This window comes from Tamandua tetradactyla, chromosome 6 (genome assembly GCF_023851605.1).
Source record: "Tamandua tetradactyla isolate mTamTet1 chromosome 6, mTamTet1.pri, whole genome shotgun sequence".
In the NCBI taxonomy this organism is placed as follows: Eukaryota; Metazoa; Chordata; class Mammalia; order Pilosa; family Myrmecophagidae; genus Tamandua; species Tamandua tetradactyla.
Window position 1 is genome coordinate 7273665 of NC_135332.1, and position 17225 is coordinate 7290889.

The 17225-nt window shown below is 48.7% G+C and overlaps 1 protein-coding gene across 2 annotated transcripts in view; it reads right to left on the reverse strand.

The window, feature by feature from the left end:
- Positions 1-370: 370 nt before the first annotated feature.
- The window catches only part of PRKCA (protein kinase C alpha), a 446150-nt gene continuing 429295 nt past the window's right edge, over positions 371-17225 (reverse strand). Inside the window, exons 17-18 of one of the 2 annotated variants that reach the window (XM_077163626.1) lie at positions 11941-11988; positions 371-6941 (exon numbers count right to left, since the gene is read on the reverse strand). In XM_077163626.1, coding sequence (XP_077019741.1) covers positions 6777-6941; positions 11941-11988 — 213 coding nt within the window. In that variant the 3' untranslated portion in view covers positions 371-6776. The remainder of the gene's footprint in view (positions 6942-11940; positions 11989-17225) is intronic. The other variant, XM_077163627.1, reaches the window with a different exon arrangement.

The window sequence follows — 17225 nt, forward strand, 5'->3', positions numbered from 1 at the left end:
AAAACCCTTCTGGAATCCATTCATTGCAGTGGGAGGGGACTGACCATGCAGGCGGGGCCCACACCCGTCTTCTTGTCTGTCCCAGTCCCCTGGCCCCAATCCTGGTTCCCTAGCAGGTGTCCGGTGAATGGATGATGAATGGATGAGTGGCCCACCGCTATTTTATTTCCAGTACTTGTTGGGTTTCAGTTCAAAGCCTGATGTATTTTAAGGAAACGTGAATTCCGACGGAGAATCACGTAGGAAACGGGTGAAAAGATGGAAGTGTTGCAGGAAGTATGTCCAGATTCAAACATTTCTGGTGGCGCTGCTTGATGAAAAAGAATCGCAAGGCTGTAAAGGAATGTGAACAAGACCAAGTACACTAAGGAATGATCATCATCTTTATTCACACACACTTGCTTCCAAACTACGATTAATGTACCTAACAAAGCATATCATGCAGGCGAAGATTAGAGGTTACATGGACTGAGGAAAGCAATGCAGAAATTTATACATCCATCTCGCCTGCTATGTAACCAAATGTTACTGGACAGTTGAATGGCCTGTACATTTTGTCAGTAGGTGCTTACACAGAAGAAAAAATCCCAGCCTCCTGCTCTTCTCTTCCTTCTTCATACAAATTTGGGGTCTTGTATGATGTTTTCAAATTAATGACTTCAACATGGCATATCCTTCACACACACACACACACACACATACAATCATGTACCAAAAGCAATGATTTCAAATGTTTCTGACCTTCTAGAAAACATATTCAGAGAGACTCTGATACAAGGGATATGAAGTGAACTTTTAGAAAAACATTTAGACTCAAAAGAATAACCGCCTTCATGAGTGACTTTGAAGAATCCACTAAACCACTTGAGAAGAGAGTTGCATCCTTCCAGAAAGAATAGCAACAGAAGCCTACGAAGAAGCACAGAACAGATACTCCTAAAGTTAAGTAGAGGAGACAAGGCTAGTATAGTTGTTGCTGAATGAGAAAAATGCAAAGCCTTCTTTTGTCTTGTTTTAGAAAAAAAGGTTCTTAGAAAGTGGACTTGATAACTATTTTCTGAAAAGTAGGGTTCTGTCTACTCACAGAAGAGAGCGCTGTAAAACACACGCCAGTCAGTGGGCGTGTTGGCTGCTGTCTCTTCTTTCCTCGGGATACTGAAGTGTTTCTGAATTGCCCAGTGGCCAACAGCCTTACAGGGCACCTCTGAATCTTTACTAAAAAGGGAGAAGCCTGGGGACCTGCAGGGTCTGGGGGCAGAGCTGAGGGAGCAGGTCCCTACCCCACCCCACCCCTGGAATGCTCTGCAAGGGCCACATCTGCAAGGGACGCTACAGTCATCTTTCTTACGGACCAAATGTTCTTAGGCCTTATTGAGAGTTGTCCCCAGTCTCTGTTGAAACCACAGAGGCATCAGTAGCCAAAAGGTGCCACATGAACCTCGAGTCATTCGGCCGTGGACTCTGTACCCCACGGCACTGGGCAACCCTGCAGGGGTGCAGGTCAGGGGTGCTCTAGCTGGCCCCAGCTCGGGTCTCTGACAGGTGCCACGTGATTGGGATCTTATGAAATCGCCAGTAACTCTATTTTAAAAACTCACTTTAAAAGAAGAATTGAATTATTAAAGTTCTCTATAAAAAAGTACAAAGAGCCCAGTATTTTCTGTTGTTCTATTGGAATGAACAGATTAATTTTCTCCTTAAGAGTTAAAAAAAAGTCTTTGGAACTTGTGGGGCTTTAGTGTAGGGCCACTGTAAGGCTGTTTGATTACTGAGCTGGACCCACATGGATTCTGACACCTGAATTCACAGAGCAGACGCGGAGGGGTCACAGCTGCTCCACTTTCCACCCTCCCTCCCAGAGAGCCCCTGATGTGGAATGAACAGAATTGCAGTTGACATGATTTCCAGAAGACTGCCTTCATCCATGTATAACTTCAGTAACCTCTGCTATTTTTCTGCATCTTCTAACAGCAGAAATCGACAGCATTTCTTAGCTTTCCCACATCAGCCCAACTGGGAAGTGACGGAAGGGTTTACAGTCTGGTGGATTTCATAAAATGTAGCCCAAAGCACCTCAGGGAGAATAATTTAAAAAAATATCCCCCAATATTGTTAGGTGCAGCCACTGACAAGCCAAAGCTCCTTCTCTCTCTGGTACAGATGAAAGCCACAGCGCCACCCCACCCGCCTCCCGGGTAACGCTCTCCCCTGCCGTGGGCGGTGTGGCAGGGTGCCGGGTGTGTCCTCTTTCGGGGCTGTCTCAGCTCCCCCTCCATCATGCACTCTCATGTCCGCGAGTGACCTTGGGTGTGCTCAGGGGAGAACTCCTGCCCTTGCTGGGTTAGAGAGAAAAAGGAAATGGTGTGATGTGGACACTCAAGAAATAGATGAAGACCAAAGCGAGAAAATCACTTCGTCAGATGATGTTGCTTTTCTGAGGCCCTTTAAAAACAGACTCATTTTTTCTCTCCTCTTCAGTACTGAGAAAACAAATCCCAGAAAAACGCAAATTTCGCCTGCTAGGTGCAATCGAGTGGGTGCTGTGGTGGTAGTTCTTTCTGCGCCTTCTCCATCCGTCCTCGGCGCCCATAACTCTCGGCAGGAAGCCACTGACACTGGAGAGGAAGATGGATGGGACCCTCCTGGCTTCTGGGGTGCACTGGTTGGGTTGGCCTTGTCCAGACAACCGTGAGACGCATCTCAGGAGAGAGAGGCAGGGGATTTCCGGCAGCAGGTAATGTCGACATTGGGGCAAGCTCTTTGGGGAGGAAGAGACTATGTCTCTGGCAGTAGACACATCCTTAGGGCCATCAGCTGGTGACTTTCATTGGGACCGACAACCTCTGATGGACATGGCAGCAGCGTCCTTCCCAACACACCCTCTGCCTCCTGGCTTCCTGCTACACTCAGCATTCTTATGGATACATCCAAACCCTGTTCCTTAAACTCCTTGCTGAGTTCAGCCTGCACTGATCTCTCCCTTCTCTGAATAGCAGTGTGGGGGAGGTCTCTTGGAATCTCTGCCCCCCATCCCAGCCGTTCACTACACTCTGCTGAGGACTTCAGCTTTGCAAGGTGCTCAAATAGTTTGCTCGGTTGCATTAATCTTGGCCATTCATAATCTTTCAATCAACCATACCAGCCAAGGTTCCAGAAAGCTCACGACCTCCAGATTTTCTACCAAACCTTGCAACAAGAAAGCTTAAGGCAGCTGATGAAAGCAGGCAGACTATGATTCTGCAGGAACTCGGGCCAGGCTGTGGGATCAAAGAGAAGTAATTATGGTAGAGGGCAATCACTTTGGTTCCTGGTCTAGCATCCACCTTTTGAATGGGTTCTTGCCTTGAAGTAAGCCTTCCGTCCACCTCCAGGGCTACACCTGGCAGCAGACGCCTGATATTTTCATTGGAACCAAGCACTTAGTGACTTACAAGAGATGCTAAGAGAAGGGCTGCCAGCCGGCCGGCCTGCAACCTCAGAGAGAAGTTTCCGCAATGAGCGGGGACTACCTTCCAATGGAAAACACCACAAAGCAATCTGAATGAACTTTAGGGTCACAGCCCAATGGCTCCTGTAGACAGGAGACCCATATTGCGTCAGATTCTCCCTGGCAGCCTAAACCACCACAGGCCCAGTGGTGGCTCTGGGGCAGTTTCTACTAGAGAGTCCTCCAGTGGCTTGGCCCTTCAAGGAACCCTGCCTCTGAAATAGTCGCTCCAGCTAAAGCAGCAGCAGTCCCCTGCGGTTTTACCTCACACGATTCACATGACGTGGGACAGTTCCATAGAAGTCCATAGAATTTTATATACAGGGTCTATGGATAACAGTTTTAATGGCTGCGCATTTGATTTGTTTCTTTCAATGACTACCATCTTGGACCGCTGCTCAGATCTTACCCCATTGGCCTTTATCTGACTTGGGACTCAGCAACAGCCACGACAGGTCAAACCGTGCTAACAACCCCCACCCCACCCCAGGTCTGCTCTCCAGTCACCGTCACTGAGGCCGTGTGCGGGGCCCCACAGCCAGTGTATTTTCTTTGAAAACTCTGCCACACGTTAGACGGAATCCAAGCGAGATGAGATGTTGAATATTTTTCAGGTAGGAATACGAATACTTCGGAAATGTGCTGGCTGTTGGCGGGAGAGCCTGGGCCTGCTGCTTGTGTGAAACAAGCAAAGTTTGGGGCCTGGAACGACCGGCCCAGAGGGCGCCAGGGGCACCTGGCTGGGCTGCCCCCCCAACCCCGGGGCCGAGCAGGGGCCACCCTGCAACTCCTTCCTGGGGCAGGACGACCGGCCCTTATGTCTCTTTGGCTCTTTTTATAAATTGGTCCCTTTGTCACCCGACCAGATGGCCAGGAGCTGCTTCCCAAACCCGGGCTGAGTAGCAGGAGTGCAGGAAGGGAGCTGGGACGTCTGCGGTCTAGGAAGACGCAGGAGGGACGCCCGTTCTGGTCACCACCACTCCTGTGGTCTCTTCCTTCCACCGAGGCTTCCGGAGGGTCTGGGCTCCCTCCTTAGACAGGAACGTGGTTTCAGGTGCGAGCCAGGGGGCAAGGCCAAGGGGGCCTAAGCTGGGAGAAGTGCTTGGGAATTAGGAGGAAGCAGAGCAGATCTCTCCAAGGGTGAGAGTCACTTCCATTTTGAACCTTTCTTTCATGTTGTAAGTAGTCTGGTTCCTGGGGCGTCTTGCACGCCATCGGCACCTCCTGGAAGGGGTGTCCTCACAAGAACCGCAAGGCCCAGTTCTGGCAACAGGGACTGACGCCAGGCTCGGCTACAGGGTGACCTCCTGAGGGCCTGGGCCAGGCGGCCCTGGCTGTCCCAGGCACGGCAAGACAGAGGCTTGCTCCCGGGGCTCCTTGAGGCCATGGCAAGAAGGCAACCTGCCTGTGCCTCCCATGCCCAGAGCTACTAATGGCCACGAGGCTGAGAGGAAGAACCAAATCAAACCAAATCAATGTGGCCTGTGATGACACCACCTCTGCATACGCGAACTGGGGGCACAGGACTCCAGACCTCCCACTGGCTTCAAGAGGAAGACAGACCCAGGAATCAGAACAGAAGACGGCATTAAGAGGCTGTGAGAGTCTCCTATCAAAATGAATCCCCTCAAACAAAACTTGGGTTTGCAGGCAGAATCAAATATATATATATATATTTTAAAAAATACATATATATATATATGTATATATATACATACACACATAGCAAAAGCCTAATCAAATCAAGTAAAGTAGCCATTCATTTTTGAAATTAGATATACATTAAAAAATTAATATATTTGATAACAGTGCCAATGAGCAGGGGGTCCCTGGGAGTTGGGGTGGAGGCTGAAGCACAGCAGCAAAGAATTAACCTAAAACTTAATCATAAAAGCAGATTAGAAACAAGAGCTTTCACAAATATAGCACAATTGTGTCTTATAAAATTATTATAATACTCTTTTTATACCTGATACAATTATATCAATAATATAGATCCACTTGTTATTAAGGTTGATTATAAACATGCAAAATACATTGCATGATGCATTTGCAAAACATATTAAAATCCTTCTAGCAATGAAACTCTGTTGAGCTGCTTCGCATCCAGGTTTCCTGATCCCACAGCTCCAGGTGTGTCATTCCACATGGGCTGGAAGTGGGAAGCAGAACCGGATGGCCTGGCATCCCTAAAAGGATGCCAAGCGCTGGAGAAGGGGGGAAATCAATCGGTGGAGACCGATGCTGGTCAGCACTTGGATTAAGTTACTGTACATCGTACTCTCATGAACGACACTGCAGCCTAGTAAATAAATACGTACAAAAGGGGGTGGTTACACTGGAGCTTCTCATGGAGTGTAACAAACGAGGGAGCAAAATACTGGGGTGGGTGGGGTTGGCTACCAACACACTTAGGTAGTGGCATGTTTGCTGATGGCACCCTGGGTTGCAGAATAATCTCCTAGAGATTAAAATGAACATACACACACACTGGTTTATCCTTGATCTGAAATGATTTCACATGCTCGTGTAGCAGAGTCCTTAGAAGATTTGGCCTCTTAAAAAGAAATGCAAGTATCAAGCTAGTTATCAACCAAGCAGGGTGCCTGGTGACAGATGCACTGAAGGTCTCCTTTCTCTCCTTCCTGTTGGTTTGTTTTTACCTGGTTACTGCTGGACTGTGGTTGGGTTATGACACCTCATGTGTGGGAACAGTGAGCTTGTCACTGACCCTCCAGTACGACTAGCTTTGTCCCCTTCTCTTGGATTCTAGGGCTTGTTTCCCTTGAGGCAGACAACTGAAGCAGAGGGTCTTTTGAAGTCTCCCCTATCCCCAATCCCTCACTGTTCGCTCTCTAGGTCCCCTGTTCTTGTTTTTTTTTTCATTCCAGGTGGAGATATTTCTAGCCCACCGGGGCAGGTTCACATTAACATGGTGGTGGATCCCAACGATGACAATCAATAGACGGAGGGGATGGAAAATGTATCAAATCGTACCAAAAAAGGGCAAGAGTCTGTTGCTTTCTAGGAAGGGTTAGCCTACAGCCAGACGTGACTTCTACATAATTACACTGGACACTATGTCATCTTCCACTAAGATAATGCTTCTTGGTTGTTAAGAGAGAGACCCTGAACAGTTGATCCCATTTGGACAAATAACCCTACAATTTTCAGGTCTTCATCTGGAACAAGAAATGGGGTGAAGGCCTTAAAATTTTAGGGTTAAGGATCATTTCCCACTGCTGGAAGGGCTGGGGACTGGGGAGGCTTTTGTTCTCGCTGGTCCCTCTCATACTGCGCTCTGCAAGATGGGGTGCAGGAACTGGGGGTTGACATACGAGAACCCTTCAAAATCAGACTGGTCTATGTTAGCAATGACCAGCTGGTCAGGCGGTGTTAAGACAGGCTGCCCTCGTGTGAAGAACTTGTCAAAGTTTTCTGCTCCTTTGCCGCACTGTGGAGAAAGAAGAGAAAGAAAGACCCATCAGGAAATATTACAAAGCACGGGGGAGATGCTCTCTGAGAGCTTTCTGGGGAGTGAAGAACATGGCCCAGGGAATTGAGAGCTAGTTAGGCAGGAAGAATTTTGGAGGAACTGCAGTTCTACTTGACTCGAAAGCCAGGCACAGCAAACAATGACAGAGGGTTACTCGATGTTAAATCTTCGAACACCCATGGAACGGAAACCCCACATGGAAATGTGCAGTTGGCAATATTGCAGCAACCACGGGGCAGCCCCTTTCATCTCACTTCTACCTCGCAGAACAAGCAGTGCTGCGAGCACTAATGACACTCTCGCGTGGCCACCAGTCATGGTTCCATGTTTGTTGGGACCGAAAGTAATTATCCCCCAATGGAGAGAACAGAAATGTTTCTGCCCTGCAATGGGTTCTCGGCATTAATGTGCAAAAAAGTAAAATCTGTGTTATCTTTGTCTTCCAACTGGGATGTTCTAGAAACCCCCACCCCCAAATTCATCTCTAAATAGGTATAGGCTAAATGTGGGGAAGGCTGGGAAATTCTCTCTTGGGCTCATTTGGAATTCATACACATCTAGAGCCATCTGGTCAACCGGCAGACAGGCTGATGTAGAGTTCACTGGTGGGGTGGGATCTGGGGCTGGAGGAGGTTCACACTGGTGCCTTGGGGTCACTGAGGCAGCAGAGCAAAGCCAGCTGGCTGTCTTGGATACTCCTCTCCTCCAGGATCTTCAAATGGGGGCTGCAGGCAGAGCTGCCCCATTCGGGTCTCTGAGAAACATAGCAGCTTAAGCAGCACCGCTTGGGAACACAGCCCCAAAAGGAAAGGGGTGTCCCCTTTACTTTTCCCAGCCTCCTGGAAGTGTTGTGGCTTGTTCAAGTCCCCAGGACCACAGAGCAACTCCGAAACAGAGAGTATTAGGAATTTCACTTACGACACAAATAATGATTGTCAACATTGGAAATTATTGCCCCTTTACCAGCTGGTAGTAGTACAGGGACAGCATGAATATATTGTGAGCAAACAGGAGTTTTAAATTAGCCAGGCATTCCTGGATCACTAATAGGGGAGAGCTCTGGGTAAACTGTGAAGTGCTGTCCACTGACTTCCTCATTTGTAAAAAGGGGAGAACAATCATACATCCCTCCCTGGGCTACTGGGAAGGTCAAATGCACAGTGCTTTGCCCAGAACCCAGCCCAGTGGTGACAGCTCAACACGCCCTGCTGTTATTTTTTGAAGGCCAGTCTAGTCTCATGGGTGTACTTTTCCACCTCCTCTCTCACATCCCTTCCCTATCACCTACAAGCATTTCTTGGGAATTGAGTTATTTTTCCATCCTCTTATCAAGTAAAACTTGCCCCTAGGTACCTTCTGAGGTGTAAAGTACATTATAAATTCAAAATAAGGTCTTCATGACCAATAGCTTTCCTTTCTATGGTTGTTCTCATTTTAATAAGCAACCATCCACTCTAACCCAAGGAGATTTGGAACCACAATCACTGATGGGTTTGCGTGGGTCATAGGAGGTGGGGGGAAGGGGAGGGGAGGGGAGGGAGCAGATTGCTTGGGGCCTTTCGAAACACTCTGCAGAGGCTACACGGCCTATCAGGGCTGCTCAAGACACCAGCCCTGCCTCCCGCATGTGGGACAGCAAAGCTTTTACTCAATATTCCAGATGCCTCAAAGAGCACAAGGTGTTTCAAAGCGAAGGTCAACACAGGCGGACTTTTGCAATTCATATCACCCCACATGCACAGGCCATTCAGAACCATTCGAAAAAAGCTCTTCAAGGAATATATAAGCACATGTTATTTCCTCCCAGAAATTAATCAGGAAGCTGCACTAGATTCATCAGCCAAAAACAAACAAGTAGGAGCCGACTTCCATTGGGCCACCCCTCTCCCCTACCCCCACCCTGCCATTTGGGTACTACTTGATGATGATAATAACAGCTAAAGAAATAGCCTTCTTTGGATATACCAGTGGTTCTCAGCCAGGGGCAACTTCGCCCTTCAAGGGACATTTGGCAATGTCTGAATACATTTTTGGTTGGCATGACTTGGGGAGGGGGTGCTACTGGCATCTAATGGGGAGAGGCCACCGATGCTGCCAATCATCCTGCAACCCGCAGAGCAGAGGGTTGTGCAGTCCAAATGTCTTTGGCGCTGCTGTCGAGAAACCCTGGGATATACCAAGATGGTCATGAGAAGCTGAGTAGGTCCCAGGTCAGTGTGAGGGCAATGGGGAGTCCAAACAAGATTAGCAGAGGCAAAAAATGGGGAAGCTGCAGAAGCCCAAGTCAAAAGCATCATAATCAAGTTAGGGCCTCAGTGGAGTTGGCTGTGGGAACTCTATTTCAGAACCCCGTTAATCAACACTCATTGTGAATCTACTGGAAGTGCTCGCCAGAGGCAGGGCGGCATGCTTCCTTAAGAATAATAAGAGATCATTTGAACTTTTCTTGATACTCAGTAGCCACGCAAAGACAAGCAAGAAGGAACACCCCCCTCCAACACACACACACATAAAACAATGTGAAGCTCCTGAAAGGAAGAGGGGAAGGCATGCCAAGGCAAAACGGTCTCTCTCCACTAGCTGGACATCTATCCATCTACCTTTAAATTTGTGCATTTCTTCTGTGAAAAGACTGCACCTTTCCTTTGGATACCATCTTTGCAGTATCCACAAATTATCTTCTACGGGAAAGTTCCAGAAGCCAATGGCTTACCTGCCAAAGCTATTTTTACCACAGGTTCAAGACCATGAGAAGCATCACTTAGTCTTCTACCACTGAAAAATGAGCCCTTTAAAAATGAACTCTTAACAGCTCTCAGCAAAATTAGGCCCAGAAACAGACAATTTCCTTTACATCAAATTAGGGAAGATACTGAATGACCCATTTCTCAAGAGTGTTTGTGTGGAGAACGTCAACTATTCTCTTATCACAACCACCAACTGCAAAGGATAGTGGAAACAAGAGCATTTGGGATCTTTGGGGAAGGATAAACAATAGCTTCAACAAGCTACTGCCTTCCTAAAGTAGGGAAGAGTCTCCCTCCTGCCTTACCCCTAACCACCAGTTTGGTGGGCCATGGACCTCAGGCTCCATCTTGGATCTGAGCAGGGAGCAGGAAGAGGCACCGAGACTAAAGAAGAGGTCAAAAGACCTGAGACCCGATGTCTTGTGTTCACAGGACAGTGCCCACCACCTTGGGAAAAAGTGGTACCCGTGAAGGTGTGAATGAACAGATGGAACAAATAAGTGAGTGGGTGAGTGAAAACTAAAGCGAGCCTGGCTGCAGACCTCCTCCCAGCGCTCTTCAGGGTGAAGCAGGAAGGCTTTTACCTCAGCTGCTTAAAGGCAGCCTTGACAGCTTGCGACAACAGGCCAGGTCAGATTCTCCACAGCCCGGAGCTTTAGACCAGCCAAGGGCACACAGGACTAAAGGCAGCACCCGCTACTTGTGAGGCAACCTGCTGGTTGGGGGTGCACTGCCTTCACCTCCAAGGGCCGCCCATATGCTTTCCCGAAGCAGGCTTTTGCCACCTGGGAGGTGATGCATCACACAACTGGTGTGTGAGAAAAATGGAGGGTGGGGGAGCTGGTGAGAGGCAGCCCAAGGAACCCTAAAGGGTTCCCTGAGAACAGATGTCTTGTGTTCACAGGATAGTGCCCAACACCTTAGGAAAAATGGGAGGTGGAGAGGGTGGAGGACCAAGCTAGGGCTCAGAAAGCCCCATGGTACAGCTTTGAGCCTCTGTGAGCCTCAGTTTCTGCATCTATAAAATGGGGACGTGACTATCCACTTTCTACAGCAGCTGTGAACATCAATGAACTAGTGCGAGGCTGTGTCTAGATGATTAGGGATGATGCAGACACAGGCCCACATTCATACTAGTGCCTGGCACGTAAAAGGCACGTGGTTGATACTGGAAGGATGAATGAATGCTCTTAATAATCTACCTCCCTTCCTCATCTCTAGATTCAGGAACTCACTCCTCTGCTGGTTTTGACAGGCCCACTCATCTGGTGAAAATCTTCAACTGATGTAATGAACCCAGGAGAAAGCAGGCATGGTTAAGATGTTGCAAAGTACAGAATGATGCGTGTCAACTGAAGGGGAGGTGTGACTCTGGGTGGAATCCAGGATGGTACACTTCCTCTCCAGATCCCTGAGTGGAATATGGTGGGTCGGCTCACAGCCCTTTTCTTTGTTCAGGGTACTGGGAAAGAAGTGACCCTGCTCTGCAGCAGTCGGCTGTTTGGTGGTGGCTCTCACCTGTGAGAGGCTACTGAGAATGAACGATGACTGTTCTGCTCTCATTCCTGATCTTTTCCTTGGTGTCTCTGCCATGTAAAGTATCACTCCACAGTCACTAGGCCAGGAATTAGGGTGAATAGGAGCAGCTCAAAATACACCACCATTGGAAAGCAAGACCGAACAAAATCCAGAAGAGCAGGATATGTGCAGAACAAATAAAAAGTAAAGGCTTCTTGCAAACTTGTGAAAATTGAAACATAAAAGGTAGGGAATGTCTCTTAACAGTGACGAGATGAGATGCAGCAGGGTGAGCTTCGCCTTTTAGGGGAGCTGCCACATGTATTCTAAGTTCCAGCTTTGGGGTTTGACCTGAGCACTGGCCATGGTTGAGCAGAGTGCATTAGGACGAACTCCATGAACAAGTGGGGACAGCTCTCCGACTTGTGGTTGTCCGCTGTCTTCATATAAGTTAAATAACCGACAGCAGAAATAAGTCGAACCTTTTGCTTTGGGACTCCTGTGAGATAATAGTCTAAGGGTCACACGCCAGGACCACCCAGAGAGGGTGTCTGGCCATTGGGAGCTAGCGGGGGGCTGCCCTTTGTAAGAGGATCAGCATGCTCGGGAGCAAGCGGGAGCACACGGTTAAGAGTTAACGAGTGAAGTTAGTTTGCTCGTTTAGTCACCCCAGGTTCTGGAAATGTGCTCACCGAAGGCCTGGATGCCCACTGAAGCCAGTGCGTTTTGGTACAGAAAGTCTGGAGAACAAGAAGGGACAGAGGAGAGTATTTGGAGAACAGTCAGTTCCTGGCCTTGCAACTCAAGAACTGGGAACGGCCACGTGAAGAGTGACATAAATGACGAGTGGACACGGAGAAGCCTCTGAGAGACATACTGCCATGTGAAAGACACGAGGTGCAGAACAGGACGCTTCTGCTTTCATGTGCACACAATTTCCTGGGAGGTTACAGCCAAGAGTGCCTGGTGGGCCCAGAGGCTGGGGAGGGGGAGAGAACACCTTTTTATTCTGTTCCCTTCTCTACTTTCAAGTGTGTATTCCACCACATGGAGCCAGGATTTTTGTAGTCTTGTTTTAAGAGGGGATGGGACCTGATTCACCTGCACACACCAGCTTTTCAGACAAAATGAAACAGATCCCAGCTAATGCCTTAGAGCACGTTCTCAGAAAGAGCAAGGTCTGCTCCAGAGGGAGGCTGATTTTACTGATGAACGTGCTGCTAAATACAGGCTACTGACCACACTTTCAATGAGTCAGTTCTTGTAGGTTGAAAGTCATATGCATAGGAGGGCAAAACCTCTGGCTGATGCTGGGCCCAGGTCCGTGGAAGAGATGCCTGACCTCCACGTGGCCTTACTTTACCGTAAGGGCCAGCTCGAGAGGCTGTGGATCCTTTCCCAAGAGAAGGTGTCGTACGGAGCACCTGTACGAGGGGCATCTCTTCCCACAATGCGCTCTGGTCAACCCACAGAACCAGGCCCACGGGGCCTGTCAATCCCACCACTCACCTCCGGAGCTCCCCGAGGCTTCTAACAGAGCCGCTCAGCCGTATTATTACTTTAAATGTCTCACGCCTTCCCATCTCTTTACAGCAGAAGAGTATTGGGAGAAGTAATCATCAAAGAATGGGGAAGCTGCTCTTCTCTAATCAGACAAGTAAAAGATGCTCTTGGAGTGGTTTTAAAGGCTTAAATCAAAGCTAAATGCACCATGAGTGATACAGTCTTATCTCCAAAGATGGGTATGTGTTCTCGCGTCGTCAGCGAAGCTCCTCCGGGGTCTTGAGAACCTTGGTGTTGATTAGTGTCACCGTGACTTGCTCAACCCCAAGGCCCAGGGGAGGACGCTGCTGCTGGAGAGAAGCGATGAGAAGAGGCGAGGCTGCTGCAGCGCAGACAAGCGACTGCAGGGCCCTCACTCTTGGGCCTGGAGAGTGGCTGCTCTGCATACATCAGTTGTTCTTTTTTAGAATACTTATTAAAAAAACACAGTAACATGAGGCGTCCCAGTTTTTAGGAAATATACATGGAGTCATTTAGCTATAAAGAGTCGTGTACTATGACCACAACTTACTCCAAAATGGTTCAGAAAAAATACATGTGCACATGTGCACGTGTCTGTGCGCACACACACACACAGAGATAGAGACAGAAAGAATAACGCAAACATGGCAACATCTCAACATTTGGGGAATCTGGGCAAAGGGCACAAAGAAATTCTTTATTCTACTTCTGCAACTCAAGTCTGAAATGAGAAATTATTTCAAGATTTTTTTTTAAATAAAAGGAATGCTACACTAACTTTGATAGTTAAACCACCAACAATCTCTCTAAACAAGCTAACGACACCATAAAATAAAGGATTTCGAGGTAGATGGGAAAATCAGCTCTGACTGGGTCTTCCTGCTGCAGCGGCACCTCCTCTTGTCTCAATGTTCTTTTTCTCTGTCACTATTGCTACAAAGGCAGCAGTGTCCTGTAAGAGCTATTCTTTTCTCTCTCTCTCTTTTTCTTTTTTGTCCTGTCTCATTCTGATAAAATAATGAAGTAATTTCCCAAGAAAGGCTACCTGGAATGACAGCAGGCCTGTTTCCAAAATGTCCTGAGTATCTGTCAACTCTGGGGTACATCTCTTGGTGTTAGCTTTATGCATTAATTTCTCTCTCTCACAAAACCATTTAAGGGCAGTGAATGTCTTTGGCTTGCCTGTGAACTAAACTATTCTGTTCCTTGGTACTAACAGACAGAATTGAAAAAAAGAAAAATCAAGTAACTTTACACTTCCAATATTTGCATTAAACTCTTATTTATCATGGGTGGGATGGTGGACATTTGAAAGCTGTTCTTGGACATTCTCTTCCTGTGAATAACGACTCGGGATAAAAGTCTACAAGGTTCAAGGTGACCCTGGGTCAGAATCCCGAGCTCACACGCGTGTGTCTCCTGAGGGTGTGCTGCAGGGACTGAAACCCTGGCGTGTTATTTTCAGGTGAAGCAGAAAGACTGAGCTTTACTTTGCTCTGAGTTTTCAGGCTGCTAGGCTAAGCAGGCTGGCTGCAGGAATTCTTCACCAGCCCCTCCTCACTTGCCTGGGACCACTGGAAAGAACCTGGATATTCTCATTTCTCCCTCAATAACTGAACAGTAGCCTTTCTCGGAGGTGACATCTTTTATATTACTTTACTTTTTTTAGCGTAAGCAGGCAGAAAGTTTATTGAGAACACATGAGAGGTGATGTGTGGGCATTCTGGTAAAGACAGAGGTGAGAAAGGTGAGAGGCCACAGTTCTTTTTTCTTATTTTTTGCATGGGCAGGCACCAGGAACCGAACCCGGGTCTCTGGCATGGCAGGCGAGAATTTTACCACTGAGCCACCATTGCCTGCCCATGACATCTAATTTAAACTTAAAAAAAGAAATATCTTCTTCCATGGTTCCTCAGGATGCTAATGAGCCTCTTTTTTGATGTCTCAGGTCTGTCGAGAAGAACGTCAGTGAAATGCTGTGCTGATGGCACTTGCATCTATGGGACACATGTACAAATGGACGCCAACCCCAGGGGATCCTCCAAGTTGAGATTTTGTGAAGACATCACTGGGGCCAGCTTGCTTTATGCTTTTTTATTTTGTACCAAAGAGGAAAGAGTTTTGTGGCTGCGTCTTTGGGAGAATATAGAGCTGTTTGTTTTTATTTAGTGAAACAAACCAGTCTCTAATCAAGGGTGGCCTCGAGTTTTAGAAGCCATCCTCTCCTTCCCTGCTGCACACAGGGGCTGTCTGGGGACACGTGCTGCTCCCCTGGACCCCGCCTCTCCTACCAGGTAGGCAGGTCTCACTCTCGCCTGAAGGCACCTCCATGGCTGGGATATGTGCAGGCTACCCTCCCTCTGCTCCCCTTTATACGTGACCTGGGACAGAATCCAGGCCACGGCCACACCACAGACCCTGACTCTAACGCTGCAACAAAATGCCACGTCCCACGCAGAGCCTCCTGATGGATCAGCCACGGTGTGGGGTGTCTTTTGTAGTGCAATTTCACATTTCACATGGCATTTAGGCCTAAAGGTCAGTTTTGGTAAGGTCACTTTGGCAGGCAGGACGATGACGAAAGGGCAGTATACGAAGGTAGCACCGATCACTCCCAATAAACTCTGGGCCTGACCAGTGGCTGGAAGTCGTTCCCTCCTTAGGGAAGTTATATGCGCTTTCACTGGAAGCTCAAAAAAGTAAAATAAAGCAAAGACGATGAACCTCTGATCCTACCAGCACAAACGTGAAAACTTGATCTGCAGAAGTACCCGGTAAATTATCATGATACCTGAAATCTTCTGATGGTATGTTACAATAACTGGAGGTTTGATTTTGGGGGAACCAGAAGCGGTGCTGCTGTGAAAACAGCTGATTTTGACCCTGATCTGATCAACCTCAGGGAAACTGATGCCCCAGCACTCGCAAAAGAAGCACAGGGCAAGTGGTCAATGAGAGGGATATGGGATGGACGAATGCTTTCTTTTTTCTTTTTATTTCTTTTCCTGGAGTGTTCTAAAAATGATCATGTGATGAATACACAACTATGTGATGATACCGTGAGCCACTGATTGTCCACCAAATACGCACTGTGTGTGTGTGAAGATCTGTCTATAAAAATATTTTTTTAAAAGAGCACTGCGCCGATGTCACCAAAGCACACAAGTACTGCCAGTTGGCCCTATATAAAACCGCCCAGAGGAGGGACTCCTCTCAGGACGGTCACTGTGCACGTGAAATAAAGCCTCTGGCAGCAGTATGTTTGCTCAGCCGCCATGGGCAGGCTTGCATTGCTTCACTCCTCTCTGAAGCAACAAAACCGCCTGTCAAAGAACACTTGGCTCTGTATTTTACCTGTAAAACCCTTTGATTCTTCTTTTAGCTCTGGACCAGGGAACTCCACTTTTCACCAGAGGAAGATGGGGAAGCACATCGTAGGAGAACTGTCCTACACAGCTAGTCTCCTGTGGCCTCGTGTGCTAACCACGGCGCGTCTGGGAGCCTGGATTACATCTTGACTCAGGGGCTTTCTTCCGTCGCAAACGTCCTCTTCGACGGCTGGGGTTGCTCCTGGCTCGTGGTCCTCCAGCTCCAGCACGGACAGTCACGTCCCAGGATGCCGCTGGAGGGGGCAGTGTCGCGAAATGCCCCCTGCTTCTGCTGCTGGGCGCCTGGCGTGGCGTGGCATGGGGCCCAGTGGAGACTGAGCTCTCAAGTGGCTCTTCTCTGCTATCTCAGGGACCAGAACGTTCCCCATTTATCCCTTTGCCCTTGACTTTTTCGGCTTTGAGACAAATAGTCTGCCACCTGCCCCTTCTCATCGCCCCCACTGCCTTTGTCTCTCTGTTGTCTGGTCTCCTTTCTGTCCCTCTTTCTCCCTCCTTCCTGCTTTGCGCCCCATTCACCGGGAGAAGTTGGGGTTTGCCAGGAGGTCTCGCTGCGAGCAGACGGGGCCACTCCCCTCCCTCTGGTGAGAGCTCACCGAGCTGGGCCTTTCACACAAAACCTCCCGTTCCAGGGCCTTGGTCCGTTCTTTTCTGCCCGTTTGTGAGTTCTGGGGCTGTTTCCTCACCAACAGAGGCAATTTTTTCTTTCTTTCTATTTCAACCAACAGTTCAAAAAAAAAAAAACAAAGCAGAACGAGCAGGAGCACTCCAGGAATGAATGAATGAGCACACGCTGCTCACAGCTCAAGGGCCTGGATGGGTGACCCTGCCTCCAGCGTGCGACCCGCCTCCAGTGTGTGATCTGCCCCCAGCGCGCGACCCGCCTCCAGCGTGCAACCCGCCTCCAGCGTGTGACCCGTCCCCGGCGCGCGACCCGCCTCCAGCGTGTGACCTGCCCCCAGCGCGCGACCCGCCTCCAGGATGCGACCCGCCCCAGGCGCGCGACCCGCCCCCAGCGTGTGACCCGCCTCCAGCGTGCGACTCGCCTCCATCAACCTTTACGGCCC